Source organism: Adelges cooleyi, unplaced genomic scaffold (genome assembly GCF_023614345.1).
Source record: "Adelges cooleyi isolate 19-005CV unplaced genomic scaffold, UGA_ACOO_1.1 ACOO_flye_CR_arks_rails_tigmint_CR_PRNA_8, whole genome shotgun sequence".
NCBI classification, from domain to species: domain Eukaryota; kingdom Metazoa; phylum Arthropoda; class Insecta; order Hemiptera; family Adelgidae; genus Adelges; species Adelges cooleyi.
The window spans coordinates 2423333-2451114 of record NW_026096513.1 but is presented as its reverse complement, the minus strand read 5'-3'; the positions used below and the strand labels follow the sequence as shown (position 1 = coordinate 2451114).

General features: G+C 32.3%; 1 protein-coding gene across 2 annotated transcripts; it reads left to right on the top strand.

Annotated features, from left to right (window-relative positions):
• Nucleotides 1-57: 57 nt before the first annotated feature.
• LOC126845668 (inhibitory POU protein) lies at nt 58-26329 on the top strand. 2 transcript variants are annotated; one of them, XM_050584475.1, is made up of 4 exons: nt 58-536; nt 15192-15251; nt 21377-21652; nt 25132-26329. In XM_050584475.1, exons 1-4 carry the CDS (start codon nt 387-389, stop codon nt 25912-25914), a joined length of 1269 nt encoding a protein of 422 aa, XP_050440432.1. In that variant the 5' UTR covers nt 58-386; the 3' UTR covers nt 25915-26329. The 2 variants fall into 2 exon arrangements, with proteins under 2 accessions (XP_050440432.1, XP_050440433.1); XM_050584476.1 differs by lacking the exon at nt 15192-15251.
• Nucleotides 26330-27782: the final 1453 nt, after the last annotated feature.

Below are 27782 nucleotides of genomic sequence, written 5' to 3'. Positions count from 1 at the left end.
GATCCTGCCCACGGGACGTACCGGTGCCGATGATCGCAGTGCCGCCGCATTCGAACCGTCGGCGATACGCCCTCACCGCGGCGCACACAGTGTACTGCCGATCGTTGGTACCATAGGTCACGTGGCGGTCCTGCGAGTCTATCCCGTTTCGCGCGTATTATCGTTTTTGTCGGCACACATTTTTTCCCTCCCGACGACAAAACTATATAATAGTTCATCACGACAACCATTATGATGGCATACGGATGACGAGAACCGCGAACGAAACGCGGCGCACACGTATTTTTTTTTAAATAACACATAACACAGTTTACCGGCGAATCGCAAAGGAAAAACATATTTTAACTATATAATCGGGCATCGCGGACAAACAACAAGCGAATGGTATGATGACCATGATGTACGGTTCGGAAAAAATGATGGCCGGCAAACCGCCGCTGCCGATTACGGCCACGGGACCGTGTTTCCCTGGAAGGTACTCACCGACTTACCGGAATTCCACCGATCCCATGCGAAGATGTATGACCAACCCTTCGGTAAGATCCCGCAATTATTACTCGAATTCACCTAAGTATATTACCACATAATAGTCTAGAGACAATACTACTTACATTTATAAAGAATATCATAAGCAGTCATATAAAGTATAATGTAGTCGCACGTACACATATAATATATATATATATATATATATATAGTTTTTCATAAAATATAACACCCTTTGCTATACGAGTATAATGATAAATAACCTATACTGAACATAATATATACTGTAGGAATATATTTTAGCATAAAACACCATAAAATCCATGGGTTATATAATAAATTATATACTTTCCTGTACGTTATTAGACCACAATATCTATATTAAATTAACTACAAGGGCCATAAATAATGTTTTCTAAGCGTTTGAATGCTTTTGCATTCACCAATTAAGTACTAAAATGTTTAGTGATTGGTGTAAAAATAAAACAAATTAAAGCATTCGTTTGTTTTTCTCTATAAGCTTAGCCCCCCAAATATATTCCTTGTTGACTTGAATATCAGTTAAATTTGATTATTTTGTCAATTGAAAAGTAATGATTAATGAACGTTATTTCAACTCAAAATGTATTTTCAAGTAAAATTATTATAGATTATGTGTTAAAATATTGACGAAAAAAATATATTTTTAGACTTGAATCATAGGTTTTATATTTAGTATTCTGTTCAATTGGTTTTATCGCTTTGTAAGTATAAAGTTGACAATGAAATGTTTTTTTTGTTATTCTCATGTTACAGGTAAAATAATTTATATAAGTAATTAATGTTAAAAAATGTGTGATGAGAGCGGTCCCCGTGGGTTATTTTTAGACCACAATTTTGGCTGTAGTCTCCTAAAATTTTAACCCTAGTTCCGCCAATAATTCCAAACTTCATTCTAAAAAAAAAAAATTCGGTTCAAACTATTTTAAAATAATGTATATTATTGTTTTTTTTTATTGTTTAGAAAAATCCTCTCCTAGTTTTTTGCGTTTTCTGAAAAATGTGATTTTTGGATCTTGTGAGTTTTGATTCTAGCCTACTCATATAATATTAACATACAACCATTTGAATTTCCAAAGGTATTCAAGTAATTTTCATTTCAAAAAAATGTTCGTAATTTTTTTTTAAACTTATAAAAGTTTTATTATTACTTGTAACAACGACGAATTACAGCTAGATTTAAAATAAATTAAGTCATATTTTCCGTAGTAGATAATAAATAAGATTTTACTGCATGAAATATCAATTCATTTTTTTTTTTTTTATACATATAAAGCGAACAAAAATATTTTAGCATCACTTTTCATATAAACGTCGCTTGCTTCAGTTATTATCATCTTTATTGTCATTTTGAATTTCAACGGTTTTCGGTTTTTTTACTGTCACCTTAAAATTTAAAAACAACGAATTATTTTCGCGTAAAAATTAACATAAATTTAAGTAACCGATACATCAGTGGGTTCAGCTTGGTTTGGTTGTGAAACTGGAACGCTGTCTTTATCCGCATCGGTGGGACTTTTAATTTCCACCTTGGCAGCGACATCTACGACCATTTCATTACTCGGCTCTAACTCTTTCAACCTGTTTGTTATGATCATGTTTTCCTGTTGTAAAGTAAATATCCGCTGTGTTACCGCCTCGAATTCTTCTTTCAACTTGGCCAACTCCACTCTCTCTGATATAATTTCAGTCATATGAGTTCTCATGAATCTAGGTAAATGTAAAGAATAAAAACTCTTATTGACTTTAGAAATATCTCTAGGCACTATATATGTTTTTTCATAAATAACGATAACGGTGGCTCTATCACATTATTTGTTTAAGTATTATTTTTTGTTTTAATTCAATATTTTACTCGAGTGGATCAACTGGTTTTTCTTCCATTTCGTACAACTGTACTAACACGTTGGTCAACGCTGTAAGAACACCAGCCGTTTCCAAATAACTTCTAAACTCTTCGCGTTTTACATCCAAAGGCTGAAATTATAAATAAAATAACACACCCGTTAATTTTTAGACGGTCCGAAAAGCAATATTGCAGATATCTACTACACTATAGGTACAATGTTTTACAATGAAAATAGGTTATATCAAAATTGACGGGGAAAACATTTGTTTGTCGCAAGCAAACTAGTTTTTACTAGTTTTTTGTCATCGATCATAGTTGCATTTATTAAAAAAACCTAAATGTGTTTAAATAGTACTTACTTTTTGGCTTTGAGTATCCGACATTGCGTACTATGATGTTATAACGATTTTCGAACCAAATAAATTAGATAATTGTATATTTGTATGAAATTATGTTGAGTCGTTATACACTTAATACTTATGTACTATTTCATAATATTTGTTTACAAATACAAATCCAAGGCGACTGTGATTAACTATAGACTTGTATATACGTTGCATTTTCGGTAACAATTGGTATAGATAAATAATTAAATTAACCATTCTCTTTGATTGATTTTAAATCGACTCTCTCTGGTGTTTGATATACTTTTAAGAAATGTAACGTGATATGTGTGCGATTTGTCTTGAGAGAGCAAAGATAAGTTAAACGAGTATTTCATCTCGGTGGCAAATAGCGGTTGTACGTAAGTATAGTGACGTGTATAAAGGCATGGGAAAAGTTTGTATTTATTTGTTAACTTTTCTTGCAACTCGTTTATCGATTTAAACCCTACACACTTTAGTGTAGCACACAAAACATCAACAGCCGTATCATACCAAGTATATATATATCTATAATATATTGTATACGAACCACAAGTTCACTGCAGTAACTTGGGCATACAACTTTTATAAATATAGCAATAAGTGATAAAACATTTTTATAATAGTAGAAGTAATAGTTTTTTTTAAAATAAAAACAAGAGTTTGTTCTACTGAAAATGCCGTGCTGTATAAACAACCGATATTAGGAATGTATCGTATTACCAGTTGTATGAATTATTAAAAATATGGGATTTTTAATTTTTATAATATAATCATAAATTTAAATAAATAACGGTATTTTAATACGATAAATATGTAGTTGAACGCAATTTTTCTATGTACAAACTAATAACCAAATTTTGAACTTTATTGAAGAGCTCTTTACAATTCAATTTACAATTTCGCCGTTTGCTCATACAGACACTAACCTAATCACTAATATGACCTTAATAAATCACACATATAAAAGCATGTAGAGTGATAAAAGAATACTACAAAATAACACAGTAGATATTATTAATGAACACAACTTTGTCTTGATCCACACGTGCTATGCATGCTGCAAGCTATCTGTTTTGCACACTTGGTGAATGTCCACGGACTGTCGGTAACTACATAATTGTGTTAAGTTCCAACGCATACTTATTTACCTGTCGTTTATTGCCGTCGATGATCGCATTAAGATATCTCACCGAGTTTAGAAATTATATGTAAACCTAACGATTAAATAAAAATAATTAAACAATTAATAACATCACTGTTTATTTTTAAAACCAGGTAATTTAGAACCCGCACTTATGATATATTTTTTAAACGTGCTTTTAATAGATATTTCGTTGAAAATATATAATCTATAATAATTGTTTACTATACAATATATTTTATTGTATTATATAATATATTATAGGTAATAAATATAAAAAATATATTATACCCACATAAAATATGTTCAAAACGATAAACAAAATATATTAAAATACGCTATAAATCTATTATATTTTCCATCTCTATACTTCTTGGAAATTTGAGTCTAGACGAATACAGACAACAAAACGTATACGTTTAATTATATATATTGTATAAAGCAGCAGTTTTGGTTTTTTATTATTTAAGGTAGGTATACCTAATAATATTAAATGTGTGGGGCTCTTGGCCAGCACCGCACGTCCTATGTTATGTCATTATATGTATATTTAACGACGGACGAATGCTTCTCTAAGAACTGATACTGGTTATTATTTTTTCCGAAATAATTATTTTTCAATAAATGGTTTTACTTTAAATCGAACTCTATTAAGCTGTAAAACACACGTTGAACAAAATGTTAAGGTTGCTATTTTCTTTCCTGACAGGATATAATATATACATAATATTATCTAGACCACAAAATGTAACAACGGTCGTCGAACCGAGCCAAGGTTTAATATATTAATAAGTATTTAGTCTTTTTATTGAACCAAACAAGCGTGTCTTTGAGGTTTGCTTCCTTTATTTTCAAAACAAAAAGTAATATGCTTTTGAGATACTTACGATATACAGCAAGGTATAAAAATGATTATTATTGACGATTTAGCTATTCCAAAGTGATCACAACAAGAAGTATGACGTAGGATACGTAGAAATTGTTTTTCGTGGAAACTGTTGGTAGTCTTTTAAGGCCTTAAAGTGCGCATTGACCGCTATTATAATTTATAACCTTGATGTATTTACCCGTCATTTCTACTGCTTCGTTCTAGATAGATTTTCATAAATACCGACTCTTCGGTTAAAAGTACCTATAATTAAATAAAGATAAAAATATAATTGAGTTTTTAGTGTTTATGACGGGCATTAGAATTCAGATACACTATTTAAGGCAATAATTGGTGAACTTAAAACTCTTTGCCAAACAATAAGATTTACGCGTGCTATGTATCCATAGAATAAAAATAAATTCCGCTTTTACCATATGATATAAATAATAACTACATGATGTTATGAATTGTAAAACGTTATCGATGTAATGTTTTAAAGTAATGCACTTATGAATTGTGATATCTGTGCTCTAAGTATAAAATGTAAATAATAAATATAAAAATTACAGGTCGATGATAATGTACCTAATATCAATGGTTTAGAGTACGGATTGAAAAATCTATGTAAAATATTGTTCCTGTAACGAAATATTAAATCATTTAAAAAAACAACTTTGAAATGTTTTTTTTGGACTACTTTTTTTACAAGTTTAAATTCAGTTCATTATCATGCGAGCCTATAACATGCCACGAAAGCCCAACGCTGCCATCATGAGTCGTCAGTCCGTCACCGGAGAGGGGGATGGCGATGGGATGTCATACTATTATTCATTCTAATCAACGTTTCTTGTAATAATGTAATACTTTAAGGTTTTCAATCCGTGACGGCTGATTGAAATGCTACTTAACTTGAGTGATATGTTTTATTGTTTTTAAGAGAACGACAAAATGTTTATTAAAATCGCTGTACCCTATTTCAACTTAAAATTGGAGGTACAAAAAAACTTTGCATAAAGAAACATGTTTACTATATTTCAGTTTGTAACAGCTAATAATTAAAGTAGTACATTTTTTTTTCTTTGGCCGTTAAGTAATTTAAATGCAATTTGGCATTCACGAAAATATAGGTATTTAATTCATTATACATAATATTTACACAAAAAAAAGTTAATTATCGCAATGGTTTAAACCTGTGTTTAAACCATTAAATTATTATTTAAACCATTTAAACATACTTTCACGTATATTTCTGCAATTGTTATCTTTAAACGCCTCTTCGGGAATGTTATTAAAAATGATTTAACGCTGATTTTTCCCTTATGCGTTGTAATTTGTGTAATAATTAATTATACAAGTACGATTTTTATGCAAATTTATCAAAACCGCGTGAAACCATCCTCCATATATGAACTTGGCGATATCGGCAGACGGCAACATATACAATAATATGTTTAGGAGACACTAAAACGATTTATAGTAGGTAATACACAGATGGTTTTATTTGTCATTTATTCTACAACGGAGATAGAGATCACGTTGGAGATTTTATCATAATATGATAGCTTATTATTTTTCTGTAACAAAACCTCAAAATCGTAAAATTGGCACATAGGAGGAGAGCTCTTTTCGCGGCAATGACGATAATATTACACGCGTTAATTTTTTGTTAAAATCGTTTTATTTTGGTTTTCTGTTCTTTGTGTATAGGTCCATCATGTGTGTTAAAACGGCACATTTGCTAATAAAATATATATATTTATATATATATGATTATAGCAGAGATATAACATTTTTAATTTTTTAATTTTTGTTAAAAGGACACAAGTGCAGCACAATAGTGACCTTTTAACAAAAATATTCATTAATTTACATACTATTTATTTTTATCATTTTTACCTCGTGGTTATTTCGATTGAGCTCACGGAACTAATCATCAAATGTAGTGTAGATCGAAAGTTTTTGGTGATAGAGGTAGACGAGAACATGATTTTGGATGTTCAGTTATGGTGGTGTAAGTACTACAAAAGAAGTCCTATTTCACAAGAAACTAAAAAGAAACCAAAACAGCAGCAGACTAGTTTTGGTATAGGCTAATATTACCATTTTGAGTATGACACAGCCGCCAAAGGTGTTTGTAAAGCAATGTCTTGCATCAACGGTTTAGTGGTAAACACATTCCACTTGGCCAACTCAACTCGAACTCCAATCCAACTTCCTCAAAACCTACTGTACTCAAATACTGGAGTCCTAATGAAACTAGCCAAACTTCAAGAAAGACATTCAGAAAACATTGGACTATATCCCAGAAGAACACAAAGACTATTATATCGATATTATAAGCAAAAGTATCGTTGCAGATTATTTCTAAGATGATGTGTAGTAGTTTTATACATCAATATACTTTTTTAATTTAAAAATATACCAAAAAATAAAAATATTTGTAATTATTTCTACACCATTTTCCTGATTTTTGTTAAAAGGGCACGTGTAAAGCAACTTTCAACTAGTATAAACTTGAATTAAATATTTTTACAGTATCGAAATTTGGCACAAATACCGAGTACCGTGCATGTCTATGCACATAAAATTTCATGACTATTGACAAAGTTACCATATTTTGGAAGTTAAGCAGTTTTTTTATCATTACCCGAAAGTTGACCTGTTAAAACATATTATGCCCTTTTAACAAAAAGCGATTCAATTGAAGTTTAAGAAACGAGACTAGACGGCGGCACACAGTTGACGTGCGGATTAACGGGCTATGGTCAATCCTCCGTCGGTAGGGCGATGGGAGGTGGCACGGGGGGGCACTTAGCGTTAAACCGCGGGCTCGAACGAAACGATCAATTTGCGGCGCGCCGATAAAAACGTCCGGGCCCCGTCACGGGCCCGGGGCCGCCGCGGGCAAATGGCGCCGAGATCGATGACGGAGAGTCCCCGTAGCGCCGCGCGGCCCGTCAATTGGTCCATCGACGCTCCACCCCCGCTACCCCGCTCCCGCCGTGCCCGCCCATTGCATCGGCGCGGCAGGAGTGGTGATGACGATGGGGCGAGTTCGGGTAGAGCCGCCGCCGCCGTCGCGTTGAGGTCTCGCGCGCAACCGAGCGGAATTGGTTTTCCGTGACCGGAATATTCGGGCGCGCGAGCCTTTTAATACAAACGACATAGTGTTTCGTTATGCCAATACCAATTTATGCGGACCACCGGCGGCGGCAGCGTGTAAGCGGCTTTTTGGTATTCCTCGCGTGCGTCCCGGTTGTTTCCAATTTATTAAACGACAGCCGAGAAAACGGATCGGGAATATTATGGCTTTTATTTATTCGAACGCGCGGCTACATCTACCTATTATGTACTTGTGTGTGTGAGTACATATAAGGTTAACTATAAGATTTTTTTTTTTGGTCCGAAAGTCCACGCACGTATTCTTGGCCCGACTACGTCTTCGAGGCCACGACTTAATCGCGCTAAGTGACCGGACGCCGTATAATAATATCATATTATCAAAATGTTCAATCTTAGATAAGTCGTCGTATACCTCTACCGGAATGCGCGTCACAATTTATAACATTAGGTACCATTTTAATTTGGTTTTTTAATTTTATTTAATTAATCACTAACTATAAATCGAGACGTAACGGTTTTGATCTCAAAGCGCAAAAGTATTTCGTAGGACGACCTATATTGTGTCTTATAGCTCTGGCCTCTTGGAACTTGTACGCTATTTAAAGCGGTTGGGTCCGATAAGTCCTTTAATTAAGACAAGCGCTTTAAAGTTTTTGGCCCATAGATGTATCTATATAGGGTTTTCAAGGGTCCTTTAAAACTTAAAAAGATCCCTGATCTTTATCACGATCAACAAAAACGTGTATTTAAATTCTGTTTAAAACACTATAGTATATAAATCTCTTGTCTCTAGCATAGCTAAAACACACATCAAAATATTTACTTTTACGAGTTAAAAGTAATTTTTTACACCATATTATGTAACATATCATACAAAATTTGCTCGATATTTGTAATCACTTTGTATTACTAATTTTTGGGGGGAAAAATATTCAAAACAAAGAAATGTCAGTTACAAAATACAATAATGAGATCAAAACTTTCAAATTTCAAATACGAAAAAAATATTTTAAAATGTAGTTATCTTTCCCAAAATATGTTTGTCTGTGCCTTGCGTGCGACAGAGCTTCCGGCTGCAGTAGCTATTAGTAGTATTTAATAGGTCTGCTATAATAAGTATAATGTATAAATGTACCTATCGATTAAGATACAACGTATGAGAAACCTGCAAAATTGACCGTAAAATAATAAGATATTATAATCATCAGTTATTAAAGGAAATGGTTTTAGACATTTTTTACATTACACATAAATTTTAAATACCTACTGAAATATTTGGTGCAAATAAACAGTAAACTGTTTATAAAAGATTATTCCGAGAAATAAATTATTATAGAGCACCTCAGAAAATCGTCTTTAGTATATTTTGTTAAATAACATTTTTTCGTGTTGTATTTGTGTAAAAAATGTATTAATTTAAGTTTAGATATTGATCAGAAGCTGTGAAGATGTATGTCTTTTTTTATAACAAAGAATACACATTTTATTATTATTATGTGAAGACATTTTTTTTTTTTAAATTTATTTCACAGATTTATAAATGTAAAATACAAAATATGTATTAAGTATGTCTGTAAAGAAAACAGTATTCAATACCATTTCAAGTATACAGGGTGGTTCGTTATGGATAAGACGCTCGATTTCTCCTAAAATAAATTTCGTTTTTGTTATTTACAATATTAGAGATTTCATAATTATTTACCTTTTTTTAGTATTTTCCAGAGGTCTATCCGTCTATCTTTTGAAACTTAAAAATTGGAACGTACTTATTCAATTAACTTTATTAAAAGAGAATAATTTGCTGAATATGTTGACTTGCTGATAATCAGAATTGGCCAATTACTTTTAAAGTTATTAAAGTTTAAAATTTAGGACGGGAGTCGAAGTGCGGTCGAGTAACGGTTGAGTAATAAAAACAACTACATTCCTCCCGTCATAAACTTTGAACTTTAATAACTTTAAAAGTAATTCTCTAAAACTCGTTATCGACCATTCAACCCTTTAGTACATCAGTTGCATCTCCAGTAAATAATTATATTGACACCCGTCGATAACACTGTCATCTGTGATAGTGTTTCAATTGGTAGTTAAAAACCGCTTGTCTATCATTATTTCAAAACATTTCATTTTGTATGGTTATTGGTGTTTTTGCCATGCGTGTTTTACGTGTAAGGGATGAAGATAAAAATGTTCAAAGTATTGAAAAATATGGTAAAACATGTATCCTACAAGTATAGGAAAAAATTAATTTTCAAAATATTCATATTTTCCGAGTAAAAGAGTATCTTACGTAAGATGGATCACTCTGTATTACCAAAGTCACTTTTTAAATAAACATTTTTATTCATTGGAATCTTGGAAAATAAAATGGCATTTATCAATCAATGTCAACGGCCGAGTTAATCATATTTCATCTGGTAACTCAGTGTAAATAACCTTGTATTCATTTTCTCGCTGATTATTTCGGAAGTATAAAACAATATGAATCCGACCCGTGACAGGCGTTGCTCGCGAAGGATGACAGACGGCGTCAGAGAGAGAGAGAAAAAGAGACTCTCTATAAAATGAACGATGCTAAAATAAATATTATGTACAAATGTAAAAAAAACCCACTCGCTAAGGCCAATAACGTCAAATTATCCGGCGGCAGAGGGGAGTTACTGCTCTTTTTAAGGGTGATTGATGTCGCTATAGCGGAGGCATTTTAAATAATTTATTAATCGCAGCCGTTAAATTTTTTGCTTTAAAGCTACTGGATTCACGTCATCTGCTGGCTCTCTCATCTTCTGCACACCCCGCCGAGCATAGCCGGGATTACTCTTTATTTACAAAACATAACACCTCATTCGTTTAATTTGCTTAATTTGCATGTAAACGCTTAGAACAACAAAACAATTTTTTTTATAAAAGGCTCAGGTCGTTTTATTTAAGGATAAGTTTGGTTAATTTAATCGCAGTATAAAACAAAGGGGAATTTGCAATACAATTGGATAATATTAAATATATATTTTACTCTGTATTTTACCTAAATCTTAAAAGGTCTTGAACAGTGGTATGTGTCTGCATTAAGCGGAAACTTACTAAGGATTCGCGGGAAATATGAAGAAGAGGGTGGTAGGATTTTTATACATTTATATAATATATATTTCATTATGTTATTCAATAATAAAGATAACAATAAATCCGTACATATTATATTCCTTACAAACAAGATTCTAAAAACGCGCGATGTGCACTGTGCAATAAATAATAAATAACAAGACAACATTATTAACACAAGTATTAGTTATTAGGCAGGTGTTACCTATGCCAAGAAATGAAGATATTCTAAAATACAAGGACTATAATATTGGACTATATAATGTTCACAATAACTCATAATAAAGGTAAAAAAATAATTTTTTTTTACAAGTAGGATAATTTTATGATTATTTTTTACACACCAAGCTATAATCAGCAAAGATATCTATATATATATATATTATAATGACGTAATCATTGACATAAATCATGGCATAATGTAATGTAATAATAATATCTACATTGATTTTATGTTTATAAAATGTTACGTTACAAAAATAATTATGTTTGTACATATTACTATTAAGTACATATTATATAATTGTTAAATCTCTAACCAATGTGATAACTCCAAAGTGAGGTACTTCTTGTAAGTATCATAGATACTTAACAGATATTAAAAAAAGTAAAACGAAACAATTTAAATTTGCTATTTAATCTGAGGCAACAGAATTTATTTTAGTTTATACAGTCAGTTGTCAGTACGCGCTGCTATGCTAAAAACGTGCATTGGTTTTTTTAATAACTCAATAGAAAAATCTGTGAAACTCAATACAAAATGACTTATAGTTCAAGTCTTTAAGATTTAATTCAAGAAACTACTCTTACAAGAAAACATGCATTCGTCATTTTTAAGCCTAAATACAAATATTTAAGTCCATTGTTTTGTAAAACAAGCATTTTTAATAATTATTATCAGGTATTACTTTTTGAGTATACATAAAGATATATATTCAAAAAAAGTTTAAATTTTTAATATAGGTAAAACTAAAAAGATTAAGGTACAAAAATAGGTAAACGGTTTTATAATAATTTTTACTTTTGTCACTTCTCCCGAGAGTTTGCGATTTGATTTTTCAAAATTCATGTATCATTATATGTATATCATATATCATTCATCCCTTATACATTCATGTGTAATGATATAAAAATAAAATCATCTACAAAATGAAAATAAATGTTTGCAACGAGAGCTAATATTTTATGGCTCCTAGTTGTCGGTTTGTCCGGTGGTCACTTATTTATTATTGATCGGTTTTACTACCTACCAACACACCCGCTTGAGTAGAATAGTTCCCGGATTAGTATTGAGTATTGACACTTCCCAACCTATATATATATATACATATAAATGTATACCTACCAACGTTGTACGAGCGGAGTATTACCGGTATAGAATAAAAATAGAATTAGTCATATGTAAAAATATACATCGTATGTATATTTAGTCAATGTATTTACTTTTCGCATTATGATAGCAAACACAGTGGTCTTCGTTTTATTATTGTTTTGAAGTTTTTTTTTAAGAAAGCAGTTAAAGTATTTCAATAGTTTTGTTATGAGCTTTTTTTATTACTTACTGGCTGCGATATATAGCTATAAAAGTTTGTTGCATAATATTACTTATCAAATCGAATAAATACCGCTTATTTAGTAAGTACAATATTCGATAAATAATAACTAAGCAAATGATTTACTACACTGTGCGTGCTGTAATGAAAAACCCGCTATTTACATCTTAGTCAAATGTGTTATAATTCGTATAAATCATACTACACAAAGAAAATATATAAAACCAGTATACATAGGAAGACAATATTTTACTCTAATAAATCGTGGAAAAATAATTCAAATAACATTTTATTCAATAAATTGTGAAATAATTATTCGAATATGAATTTGCACAACTCTGGTGGCGGGTTGTTAAGATTATAAAACGAATATAATACAATTAAAATATTATCGAATAATGTGTATCAACTATACTTTTTAATAACGGATATTTCGCAAAAAACAATGTGGTTTACTCGTGACCGATAACTAAATATCAGCACATGTTTTATTACATATTTAAAACCGCATGCGATTGTAGAAACAATCGATTGTACTAAGTCATAAATCCATAATATCGTGTGGGTCCATCAAAAACAATTATTGTTGTTATATTCAGGTGTGTGGTCTGCAGTGTAGTAGACGTCTTTTGATTGACGGGATTTTAATTGATTGCACAATTCCGGTCTCTTTTTATAATTCTAATTGTTTTTTTTTTACCGCACACACAAACGAATAATTTTTCAGTGGGAATAACAAAAAACCATTACTGTGTCATATGTATATTACACATTATAGTATGTGTGTCGGTGGGTTGTGGTAATAATAATTGCGCGTACGACCGTCTGTCAAGCGCTAACTGAATTTTGTAACGAGGGCCAAACAATCGGGTCTACATATACGTATTGCTCGGGTAATGAAACACACGTGCGAGTGATTATCACATCACAGCTTTAGTAGTTCGGACGTTCCAAATGGAAAAATGACACGTGACGCAAATCCAACCGCCACCGACCCTTGTCTGTAGCACACCACCATACTTGATTTATGCGCAATTAGGCTTTACCCCGCCGAACGCCGGTGATAAAACTTCACTTGCCATAAAACTAGATTTCAAGTTGAAAATTAGCGATTATACTATATTATAATAATATATACTTGTCATTTCGTTTGGATCCATATCATCTCGTACATTTAAAACTCTGAAAAGACAAACCTACGCAGTTTGGGTTGCGGTTCTTTGAAAGACTGTTACCTACATTTTGTAGTCTGTTAAATGCAATGTATATCGTCGCCTAAGAACCATCATGGCCAATCTCAAAAAATGCCAAATTGAGTTGAATAATATTATAAATCAATGGATTCGTGTTTACAGAGAGCGTGAGACCGTGTAATTAATTTCGAAGTTTCACTTACAGGGGGTAATCAAGGTGATTTATCATCCCCCCAGTTTTTTTTCTTCTAAAAGTTACCTATTAAAAATGTATATACATTTTAATATTACTATTAACGTAGTAGTTTTGGACAAAATGGCAAATGACACAAACAATAATTTAACATTTTATTATATTATTATTATACATGGATATTTCATAAATAAATATAAGGCAATCTATATTTTAATAATGTTTTCTTAAAAAAAACCATATTTTGATAAAAACACATTTTTTAAATTTACTTAAAATATAATTTGTCTCATTGAAACTTGAAAAGAACAAACATATTATAAACAAACATTTTCTAGCGTTACGGATAAAGCAAAAAGCATGGTCATCAGGGCAAGACTTTTACAAGAGAGTTAGGGACTTTTCTCCTAAAAAGGAGCATGGCCGTTTTTGGTCAAACGAGATAAAGGTAGATTCCCTGGAATCGGACATTGTCGCATTTGACCAAAAAGGGTCTCGCCCGGCACCCCTGAAAAGTTGGAAAAACCAAGATTAACCAATATAGCTGCTGGCGATATCCTACATACGGAACTACCAGAAATTAAGAATTTTAAAGAATTGTACTTTAAACTTCAAAGTAGTGTACATTGCAGAACCGCTACCCATAGAATATACTATCTGGCTGAAAACCCAATAGACAGATAAATCATTTTTAACAACTCCTGCTTTATAGTTCAAAGCTTTTTAAACTAAGAAGAGAAGAACATTAAGTCGGGGTTCGGTATAATGATCAGACACCTCTACCTTCCCCCGCCCCCCTAATCGAACGTAACACACGAACTTACAATCAACTAATGAGTATTGACTATTAAATAATAATTTTATGAAAAAAATCATGATAAAAAACCAGTATTTAGATATGTGACAAACTACTAACCCTGCCAGAGCCGGGTAATATTTATGCTAGTATTGTATTAAAATAATCGCACAAAAGGTTTAGAAGAGTCGGTAGAAGAATATCTTGATATTATTTTTGATAGCATATATTAAATTTAAAAAAAACTATGTAGTTTTTAAAACCAATGCCTTTTTAGACTCGTGTCGAAACTAAAGCTAACTAAAAATCACGGTTAGGTGTTTCGCATAATATGTTTCCAACCCACGTGTGACCCAAACAGCGTATGAGCATTAGGTATGGCATTTTGTGTATAAAAAAAAAGTGTGATTTCAAATGAAATTTTCTACTTTGGAATATTTTGTATTATTCCTTATCTAACCACAGTTTTCGTATTTTCAGAGCCGGATCCTAGAGGATGCGTCCTCATTCATGTGCAACACCTGGTCTCCACGACACAATGTACGTTTAATTATTCATTCTAAATATAATACTGTCATGGCATTAGGAGTTTAATATTTTGTTGTCGACTTCATGTGCTTGAACAATGATTATTAGTTAATCGAAAACGTTCCAACTTCACACCCTCACAACTTACATAATGGAAAATTATTATAATGTATGTTTTTTCAATACAAATTTTTTAAATTGTTTGAATGTATATAGATTTAAAACAAGCATGAGAGCTTTATACAACGGGGCAGGACCCCCTTGCTATATTACATTAGCAAATAATATTAAACGGATTGACTTGAATATTGGGTGTTGTTCACTTGTAATCAAATTATTTTATTATTGTCGAATAAATTCGCTACAATCTTTAAAATACTCAGCGAACGGCCGTAAATGTTTATTTTTTGGATTTTGAAGAACCCGAGTAATTTAAATACGTCAAATCGAATTTCTATTCGTTATTAAAAATATGTTTGCTCGTTTTCTCGTATTGCTGTTTTGTCACGCAGGCAATATTACAATATGGACGTATTGGATCTGGAAACATAAATGTAAAAGATAAACTTCCATCTCACTTTCTGGGGATTCGATTTTTTTTCTCTCTCGCTTTTTTTTTTTTTTAATAATAATCTTTCATTCTCGGTATGGGGAAGAGACAATTTAGTCGACACATTAAAAAAAAAACTCCCTCGAGCGGGAACAAGACTCCCGGGAGTAAAGACGAGAGCGGACGGTAACAACTCGATGGCTATAAACTAAAAATCATCAGCGAAATGCGGGTTTTTCGGTTTTTGTCTTCACAAAGTGGCTTCGGGAATAGGAATTAAAAGGACTTTATTCGATGGGCTGAACGACGGGGGTAGAAAACACACAAGCGGCCTTAAAACCGTCCCGTTCGCGGCTCCGGTAAATAATAAATGAATCTGTGCCCTTCTGGTAGTCTACCTACCGCCCCCGTCCATGCCGGCAAACCACCTAACGGATACGCGAAGTAGAATTATTTCGTTCTTGTTGTAACACTGCTAGAGATGAAAACGTTTTGAGCAACTTAATGTACATATTATAATATACCTATAAGATATCTACCTAAGACACCGGATGAGGCGATGGCTAAACTATTATAAAATATAAAATATATAATAGCCGTACAATATATTTTGTTCTCATTCACGCTATAGTCTCATCGCACATAAGTATACCACATAATATGATACCTATACTATATTCATAAATATATATTATTTTACATACTATGAGTAAGGATTTTTAAATCTCTTCAATATACTTAACATACATTCTATCTCATTACGTACTTACGAAAGATATAAAGAGATTTCTCGTCTCTTAACCATATTTTTAGATATCTAGTTGAACAGCTTATACATTTTTGCATGTGAATAACAATGGATAAGATCCAGAAAATATGTTTTACTGTCTACATGATATTAGCCATTAGGTTATATTTTAAAATTGTCGGAGATATTGTATTTTAACGTGCCTTTGGGTAAAAAGGATTCCACCTCATATAGATAGATAGATAATAGAGTGATCAAATTGTTTGATACATTTAATCTCAAAGATGATGTTTTTTGGTATAGTAAAAAATAAATAAACACGTCTAACTATTGGAAAAAGAATCTATAACATCCCCTAAATAATAAATTCCTTAATACGCCATTGGTTCTACAGTTCATTTTTACTATTCAACAAGTGTTCATTTGTATATACCTACACTTATTATTATTTGTATAACAAAATATAAATAAGACAACTTTTCTGCCATATTATTAAAAAAAAACAATAAATAAAGAACTAGAAACAATTTACAGTTAAAAAAAACGTTAATTATTCATACATTTAATTTCAATCACAAAAAGTTTTTGTTTTTTTTCAAACGAAATTATAGGTTGTACATATTATAATATTTAACTATACGTTTAACAAAGAAACAATTATTTTGTTTTTTATAATTTTCTGCAATAAAATGACAAATATATATTTATGACCCTTTTGGGGAGGAGAAACGAGTGAGTACATCATAAATATTTTATAAATTTTTCCCACTCCCTTAATTCACTCTTTATACTGTAACCTCGATATGTTCTTAGAAATCGATGGCAAATGGCCTGCGAAGTCATAACAACAGTATTCTTTTAAAAAGGGTATCTATTCATTTTTCGAATCGATTTTTTATACTGTATACATAAATAAAAAATGTGTACTTTTTTTTCCAAATTATATATGGACAAGTTTTTTTATTTTTTGTTTACTAATAATAAATATAAATAGATTTAAGCATTTAAAAACAAATATTTTATCGGTAGAAAGCCGAACTAACTTATGGTGGACGTAATAGTGTAGAGAGGAGGAAAAGAAACTCTTCGAAACAGTTATTTTTCATTTAAGGGGTTAACCGTATACATTCGATAACTATAATAGTTAATGTAACCCTATTATGATCAAAATAAATGTTTGCAAAAATACTATTATGTAAGTACAAATATTTCTTTAAAAATGTGGTAATTTTATAGTAGAGTATAAAACAAAAGGGTCGGTAGTAATGGGGCATTTAAGTGGGAACTTTTTTATTAGCTTTTTTATAGAGGTTTTGTAAAATACTAAATTGAGCTTTAAAACAAAACCGCCATAAGTAATAACATAAACTATACAAGCTATTACAATTCAATTTTAATCATGTGTGTCATGTACACATTGGTATAACTGTGGTTTTTATTCATTGATTTTACAAACCACATTCCACATAAAACATCATAATATAATTACATAAACATTGTTTCATACTCTTTGTGAGAAATAAAATCTAATATTGTCGTTATACTCGTGTACATTATACTAATTATTAATGAAATAAATAGTAGTAGCTACTACACATTTATTAAGTATTCAGTAATTCGTTTGATAATTATTTAATTATTTAACCCTAGCACGTACGAAGGGCTGTCGATCACGCATTTGTACAGGGCTATAATAATGAAATTTAAAATAGTCGACATCCTAAATTTCCCATACTTATCCAACGTATATAGAAGGCTATCCTTTTGCAAAACGATCGATGATAAGGAAGGTCGTCTACGGTCATCAAAGTGATCTAATTAATAATGACCGCATCATAATAAATATTACGGCGCGGCATTGACATAAGCAAACACCCGTCTAGTTTTATAGTGTTAAATACTAACAGTGCGGCTATTATAATTGATTAATATATTGAGAAAAATACGAAGTGAGTGCCACTAAAACAATTATTGCTTAGTGTATACGTTTTCGACAAATGATCTAAGCGTTTTGTATAATTTATATTTGTAATCGGCCGTGATATACCTTGTATAAACTCCTTTAAACAATACGAGTGTTACATACTTAACCAATAACTTTTAAATATTAATATTAATATTTTTAGTAATAAAAAATATGTATAATTTATAATCGTATAAAATTTAAAAATGTTGAATTATTGTAAATGAATTAGCCACCACCATAACTAATATTAAGAAAAAAATTATTTGCCTAATTTATACATAAATTAAACATCAATTACTTAGATATAATTATATTTAGTTTGTTTACTAGTACAGTCATAAAAAAAAAACTGTTTTAAATGTAAAAAAAACTGATAGACGATAATTTTAAAATATTTTACTCGATTGTTCATAATAAATAATACTTCTTTAAAAAATAATAGTAGAACTCCGTTTTTAATATAAAATGTAAAATTAGTTTTCATTCTAGTTTTCATTTTTTGTTTTCCTTCGTCTGTTGTGTTTTTTATATTCGTATTAAAAAGTCTTAGAGTAATGGTTTACCTCATAAATAATTAACGACCCTATTTTTAAAGGCGTTCAGCACTTCTTAATACCCTTTAAAAAAATTGTCTTCGAATGTCTCATCTTGGGCGTCATAAGTAGGTACTAAGATATTTTCTCGTTTACAAAATGATAATCTTTGCGCTACTGTACACAGAAATTTCTTTTACGGTTAGTGAGAAAACAGTTACGTTTAAAATGAAAGAGAGAGTTTTTATTAATATTTAAGTATATAAAGTTCTTGACAGTTTTTTTTTTTTGCAATTCCACGCGTTAAAAGTGTTTTTATTATTTGAGTTCCTATTTCGTCAAAATAATTTTAAATTACTACAATATAATGTTTTTTTTTTAACAATAAACGCATTTCTACAGCCTGTACGTTTATTCGATACTAAGTAGAGTAAACAAAAAATGATAATGTTTTAAATATTATCTAATATATTAAAATGCTAACTAATTGGTTTAGGGATACAAAGTGTTATCCTTAGTCAGTGGCGAGGCGTGAGTGTCGGGGAGACGTTGGAAAACAAATTGGCGACACGCACCTTGTCGGGAAGGCTACGCCTCTTTTTTTATCTATAATATCTATAAATGTAAAATAATATTGTATAAAAATAAATGATTAAATACTTAAAATAAAAGAATATATATTAAAAACTATATAAACAAAGAAAATTAAAAACAAACAAGTTTAAATGAATTTGGCTAATGAAACAAAACCACTTAAACATGATTAACTTGTAGTCAAATCGTTGTGTTGTAACAGATGACATTAATAACAATTAAATAAACAAACAAATCGTTTGGATAAAATTAAAATTAACGATTCAAAATCCACACAAGTAACTTTTACTCTACACAACCTCGAATCCACACTAGACATGCTTAATAATCAAATTCTTCCTACATCAAATACAATTAAGTGCCTCAACCTTACTTTTGACAAAAGACTCACTTGGGGCCCTCATCTAAAACTTAAACGTTAAGCAAATTAACCTCGACTTCATCTATTTAGACCACTTCATCAATCTAAAGACTCAATAAACTAATCTTATACAAATCCATAATCTGTCAAGTCTAACCTTATGGGATACAATAATTCAACTAAAACCTTCAGGCGTTCCAGACGATCTAGTTGTCACTACTATAATCTCTGCCATTTGGTATATCACTAATAAAAATGTACACAAAACCATAACATTACTTACACTCAACCAATTAGCTAAGTACCGCTACTCAAATGTCCATTCTAATCTAAGCTCTCATTCTAATCCCCTAATAAAGCAACTATCATCGGCCTCACTTCCTGGTAATGCACCCAGAAGACCGAAAAGAAAATGACCAAGAGAATAGAGCTTTTACAATAATTTATACATAAAAAAACAATTATTATTTTCCTAGTTGGGTGGTACTGCTAAGTGTATTCCCATTAAAGCCTTTTTTACTGACATATTACCCTTTTCATCACGTTTACTTCATTTGTATAGATTGTAAATACATTTTTGACAATAAAAAAAAATGTATTTGGATAACTACATCGTTATATTCCCCAATACAGAATAATACAATTTGCAGTAAAATAACAATAAAATAACCGCGCTGACCTGTTCGCGGCGATCAAAGACGCGACGTCGATAATAGATTAAAACGATTACTTGCTAACTACTTGCGATTACTTACCGTAATAGGGGGACCAAAAGGGACCAGTCAGCCGTCAGAGAAAACAAAAATATTAGCAGCGAGACATGTCTCATAGCGCAGCGTTAACCCCCTCCTTTACCAATTACCACCCGCATACCACGCCAGGCAAAATGAAATGTACCTTATGTATCTTTTTTTTTATGCTGTAAAATTGTTTTACACTTTACTGGATGGATTGGCCTTTCATGCCGGTCACCACAACCACGCCAATGTAAGAATCACAAAATATGTATTTTGCATTGAAATTTGTAAAAAATTATAATTTGTCCATATTCTAAGCGAGTAGACATTGTTTAGTTGTAATTCGTAGATGCTTCGCCACCGTCCTTCCTGTTTCTTATACAGTACACGCTATATACCTACGTTTTAGACTGGCCGGTATATCGGATGATTTGTTTTGTTTCACACAAATATCACTTACCAAATTTTCAAAATAATAATTGAAATACTATTTGGTATATTATATTTTTCATGATGATGATGATATTTTTTAATTTTAAACTCAAGTTAAAATCCTCGAAATCTAAATGCAATTATAATACATACACATATTGGTCAACCGATGAAGCAAAAATAATAAAGGTATGCTTAATGGTTTCGTTTTCACAGGGTGATATATTCGGTGGTCTGAATGATGGCCTACTCAGTCGAGCAGAAGTTTTGGCTGCGGTAGATATGGGCAAACATCACCATCACCATAATCATCAATCACCTGGGCCTGGTAATGGGAACGGCGGAGGCCAAGGCAACGGTTCACTAGGGCCAGGATCAACAGGTTCGCCAGGTCCATTAACTCAGCTCAAACATGATGTCATGTCACCATATCACCACCATCATGGGATGGGTGGCCACTCAGGGGGCCAAGCAAATCACCGAGGCCATCAAGTAATTATAACAAATACAAATTTTACTATCAACCTTTCTGCCAAAACTTCTGTACGAAATATACAGATTTGTACATTATTTAGCATAAATCTAAAATGATAAAGATAACAAAAAGAAATATTTTAAGTGGTGAGAATAAATTAGGATTCTAGGATTATTATTCATATATGTGCGTAAGAGAACGGCTAGTCGACCATTGATGTTTAACTGGGGCGTAACATTTGTACAATTTTTTATCTAAAAAAGGGACTTCCCAGTTCCCGTTTTTTATATTATAAATTATACGCCATAAGTAAAAATTACTTATTTAAAATTTATGAGTGACTAGTTTTGTTTCAAGCGCAGAATTTGATTTCGGCATTAAAAAAAAAAAAATAGAGCCTATAGTTGGCACATAAATATAAATATTTCATTGACTTATATTTTGTTATCCATTATGTAATTGGATGTTTAATTGTCTATTTGATGCTCACCAAATATATATTAATGACCGATATAAAGTTAAAAGCTGTCAAAAAGCCGTAATAATTATGAATTTCCTTTATTTTTTCTACACTACAAGTACTAATTATTATTCAACTCAGTTTTACTCCTTCACACTGCCGTTGAACCTAAACTGAAACGATCGCTTCAAAAAATTATAGGGGAGTATAAAATAATATAAGGAAAATAATGTTATTATAAAACCCATTGGTTATACAATTAGGGGTAAGTTAAATAAGTTGCATTCGCGCGGACCTGATCAATTTTATAAGAGTGTCGCTCAAGTTGCGGGTAGCGCTCGATCAAAAGTTATTCTTCGTCATATGATTTTGAAATATTTACACCTTTTTTTTTTTTGGGATGGACAGTGACCAAATGACGCCAAACGTAGTGATCAGTTTAAGAAAATTTCATACTAATATACGCAGATCAAGTTGTATCAAGGTATACATTCACATTAGGTACATGTGCCATATAAATAAAACACACCGGGTAGGTACCGTTTGTTTTTTTACGATATCCGATCTGTCCGGCGTGTATTAGTCTTTTCGTCAAAGTTGTCAATCCATTAACTTTCACCGTATGTAATTTTTTTTTGTTCAACCCCCTCGGAAAAACACACGCGTGCGATCCCAACGGAATTGCCCACGATACCGCGCGGTCGCCTATGTAGTAGCAGCAGCAGTATAGTAGTAAATGTATTTCTGTCTATATATATATATAGTGCTGGCGGCGTGTGAGTGTATATCCAGCGCGAAGAGGGTATAGCAGAGGAGAGATGAGAGTTAATGATGAAATATACGTCGCGCGGGGACACTGTGACTAACACAGTCGGGCGAGAGCGTGCGTACCCGATTACCTCATTACCGAAACGCGCTAGAACACAACAGTATAAGTACATGTGTGTGTGTGTATACAGTACACTATGTGTACACACACTTCAGTGTAACCAATCGAGAAAGGGGTAAACGGCGACGATGACAAGGGCTGCCCGCCAAGTATATCCGCGTGCGCGCCTCTGTGTGTGTGTGTATAATAACAATCCGAATCAATTATTCATTCGATTGCGTTTGCCGTTTCATCCTTTTCGACGGCGACGCAAAACCCACCCCATTCGTACCGCCACAACCAACACACAACCTCTCCGCCCCGGCGCTTATAATATAGTTCTCGACCTCGACGTCCCCAAACAACGTATACACGACCCCACACACATCTACGCAGTGTCGTTGTAGTGTCTATGTGTGTGTGTGTGTGTATGCCTGCCTACCTACCTACTACAACTACTCGACGACGACCGTCGTGGCAAGTGACAATTTTCCCCCTATGAATTTACGCGACTCCACGGTTCGCCTGTCACACGCTCGCACATATGTAAAACCCTGTTTGTCTCTCCGGGATTCTTACCGCGTCCTTTTATATATATATGCTTGCGTTTTTTTTTTTTTTTACATATATGAATATTGTAAAAAAGAAACGCCAGCACATTCGGGGAAGAAGTCACCTGGTATCTTACATACGTCGTCGACGTTTCGCGCATCTTTTTTTTTTTTTATATTCAATAGTCCGATCACGTAATATACCTATAGACTATATATATATTCTTTTTGAAGCGCTTTTTGACAATCCTATTTTTTATTTTTAAACGCATACAAATCCCCGCTATGTACATATATGACCCATCCAAATAGAGTACCATCTTAAAGCGCACAATAAAACCCGCCAAAAAACAAAGCTCTTTTTTTCTGTGAAAAAATAGTGGATATGGCTCGATATTATTTTTAACTCTCCCCTGGTGCAATTAAAACCGATACGTTACAAACAGTTAACTAGGGGATGTCGTGAAAAAATTCCAGGCGCGACAAAAAAATCATTAATAAATCTAGTAAATTTACTTAAACTCTTAGATAAGCGTTGTGTGCATAGAATCATTATCGGTTACAATATTATATTATCATATTATATCATAGCGTGTATTTACAACGGCATTGCCAATTTTTCTTCATTATTATTGGACATTTATCTATAAATACTTATTAAAACTCGAGTTATGTTATTTAATCGCCTGTATTAATTGTTTTAAAACAAAGCTCGCATTATGAGCAAAAATCATACAGTTTGAGACTAGGTAGACTCGAGTGCATTAATAATAGGTACGTGTGTAACACCTAAAAATTCCATTTATAAAATATCGGAACAGTACAAACATAGAATTAAGAGATGACGCAATTAGAAATTTCAATAATGTAACAACGTGTATACATAAAAGTAAGCTGTGTATCTCCATCTAGAAAAAAACTTAAGCAACTTATAGTTATATATAATAAAATAATATTTAATAACCCTTAACCATAAAAAGTTATATACTCTCTGCGTAGAGTGTATCATTTTTTATGGTTAAGGGTTTTTAAATATTATTTTATTGTATTTCCATTCCTAATAGAATAAAATATCGTTAAATACCGGGTAATTATTTTAACACTACAAAATTTCAATTATTTTTAGAGTAAACTAGTGTAGGACGTTAAAAAAATCATCCGTTATTCCCGACGCGGAAGAAGGTCTTCTTTTTATAGCCCAGAAAAGCTCTACTTATAAGTACTGATGTATTGAATGTATGATGTACTGAATTCGCGTTCAAAGCATTGGTTTAAAAAAATTAAAAAGTACCTGAATAAAAAACGGTAACTTGATACTATCGGTCTTATAAACGCCATATGAGCAATAGTTGGCCCTTATAGAGCTTGTAGTACCGATAGTCTCTCTTTTATTCCGTCACTCTAATTGTATGTGTAATTTTATTGTATAACACTTAAGTTGTAACTTGTAATGGACCTAAGCGTTTTTTGTACAAAGACAAAAAATCTGTTAAAAGAGAATTTCTAAGAATTTGAAAAACCTCATGATTCCTCCTCATATATTGTGATATACCATTAACTTTGGAGTTATTCTTAGAATAAAAGTTTGTAACGTAGCTTTGCCATTATTATTTTCAGATGCATCCAGGAATGGACGGTCTCGATCTACTAGAACCTATTTCGTCGTCGACAATGACCACACTCACTCCAATGTCCGACGGGTCCGGCCACGGCCCTCTACACCCTAGCGTGTACGGCGCGGGCATGATGACCGGCCATCACCACCATCACCCTCATTCGGGTACCGGCCCGAACGGCCATCCACATCACCACCATCACCATCACCATCACCACGCAGCCGCAGCGGCCGCGGCGGCGGCGGCGGTCGGCATGATCGGCGCCAGCGGCGGAGCTGGGCTACAGCACCCCGACACGGATACAGACCCGCGAGAGTTGGAAGCGTTCGCCGAGCGTTTCAAGCAGAGACGAATCAAATTGGGCGTAACGCAAGCCGACGTGGGCAAAGCGCTTGCCAACCTCAAACTGCCCGGCGTGGGCGCTCTGTCGCAGAGCACCATATGCCGGTTCGAATCGCTCACGTTGTCGCACAACAACATGATTGCCTTGAAACCCATCCTCCAAGCGTGGCTGGAGGAAGCGGAGGCGCAAGCGAAAAACAAGCGACGGGACCCTGACGCGCCCAGCGTGTTGCCGGCCGGCGAGAAGAAGAGAAAGCGCACGTCGATAGCAGCGCCCGAGAAACGGTCTTTGGAGGCGTACTTTGCAGTACAACCGAGGCCGTCCGGTGAAAAAATAGCCGCTATTGCTGAAAAGTTAGACCTGAAGAAGAACGTTGTCAGGGTGTGGTTCTGTAACCAGAGGCAAAAACAGAAACGCATGAAGTTCGCCGCTCAGCATTGACTGTCTAGCAGCGACTTCATGTTGACCCCTTCCTAAACATGTGCTCATTGAAATGCATAATAATAAATATTATCATAAAGTAACGGTTTTAATGATCATCCTTCAAATGGAATGAAGATTAGATCAGTGACTAGTTCGATCATATTATTTTATTTTCTCGATGTTAAATGAGTTTAGTACTCCGCTATTATTGTATCATGTACTTTAATTTATATATTCTTGCTGCCGAAAAAAGGATCCAGTATAGTCTTACAACTAGTAAAATTATATTTTACATTTTTTTAAGAAATTTGCATGATTATGTTCCTTCAAACAAAACCAAAAATAGTTTTATTCCGCATAAATCCTCGAGTAAGAAACTTTCAGTTATAGAACCATAAACACCGTTGTAATTTTATAAATTAAAAAAAATATATTTTTTGGAGTTAACCTTTATTTAAACTTGGTATACGTTCCTTAAAACCATAATTAAGCACTATATTTTTTAAATGTACCTAATATTCACACAATGGATACAGTAGTTTTTAAAAACCATTAACTTCTATTTAACTAAAAAAAATAATCTTTAATATTTATAAAAAATTAAACATAGTTATAACTGAGAATCGGCTTCATCGGTATTTATTTAAGCCTTCTCCTTTTTTTAATTTATTTGCGGTTAAATCATAATATTTTTACTCGGTTTCTATAAGGTTTAAGAGTTTAAAAATTACTAATAATACTAACAGTAAAATTGTTAAAGCTTAAGCTCTCTTAGTTAAAAGGACCTAGTTGCCTGTGAATTCTAACTAATTTTTAAAAATATTATAATCTCAATAGGTATAAAACATGTAGCTCACCTGTAAAACATGTTTACTCTTTTAAAAGTACAAATGTTGAAAGCATACAATCATTCATTTACTGATTACATATTTAAACGTCATTTTTCATATTCGATTTATAATTATTTGGATTTCAATATTATTACGCCCGTAAATTAACTTATAAATTAAACTTCGTGGTTTCATTGTTTACCAACGTCACGTTGCATATTATTATATAAAATTGGTTCAATGTAAAGATTTTTAAACCTAATTATACAGTTTCTGCGGGTCAACGACAAATAGTCATAATACCTAATGTGTAAAAACAAGAATATTCGAGTTCCCATCTAGTCACAGTTTAGCGAACATCGTGTTATCATTTGTAAATATTTAATAGGTAGTTAATAATCCAACTCAGTGTACATAGAAGATTAATAGTATTAAATTATATGTTACCGTAGTATAATATATTGTACTGTATTAAAATTACACGGCTGATATGTGTGGTTGCCATCGAAACTGTGATCTTGAAAAAAACGGTAAAATAATTTAATGCGATTGAGAATGGAAACGTGCAATATAATTTTAAAATATTATAATTTATAATACTATATTAATGATGATATTTTATGTATTTTTTTTTTTTACCGTGTCAAATAGAATACGATATTTTATTTTTCATTACTAGAAACTAATAGGTACGCGCATGTATTATTTGGCGTACGACAAGATTAATGTCCAATTAAATATAAGTATGTATTATTAATAAACTCATTGTCTTCACCCTTAATATTATTATGTTGCCGTTGAGAAACCGTTGAAATCATTTGTCAAAACTATCATGACTCGGCAGTTTCTTTTCTCCGGTAGACCCCAACGCTGCGCTGTCAGGAAATATTATTAACTTACCAAATTTGACATATAATACAACATTATATTGTACTACACGTCGTAATAAACAGACCTTTATAATTGTATTTTTGTTATATTAAATCATATAAAACGGTATAACCGATTCGATTGACCGAAATACATAACCTGACATAAAAAAAAACATTTGATTGT

Bases quoted from the DNA above. Each gene is read 5' to 3' on its own strand.
- LOC126845668 (XM_050584475.1), top strand. From the start codon at position 387: ATGATGACCATGATGTACGGTTCGGAAAAAATGATGGCCGGCAAACCG. The intron at 537-15,191 runs GTAAGATCCCGC...TCGTATTTTCAG, and splicing joins GATGTATGACCAACCCTTCG to AGCCGGATCCTAGAGGATGC. The intron at 21,653-25,131 runs GTAATTATAACA...TATTATTTTCAG, and splicing joins CAAATCACCGAGGCCATCAA to ATGCATCCAGGAATGGACGG.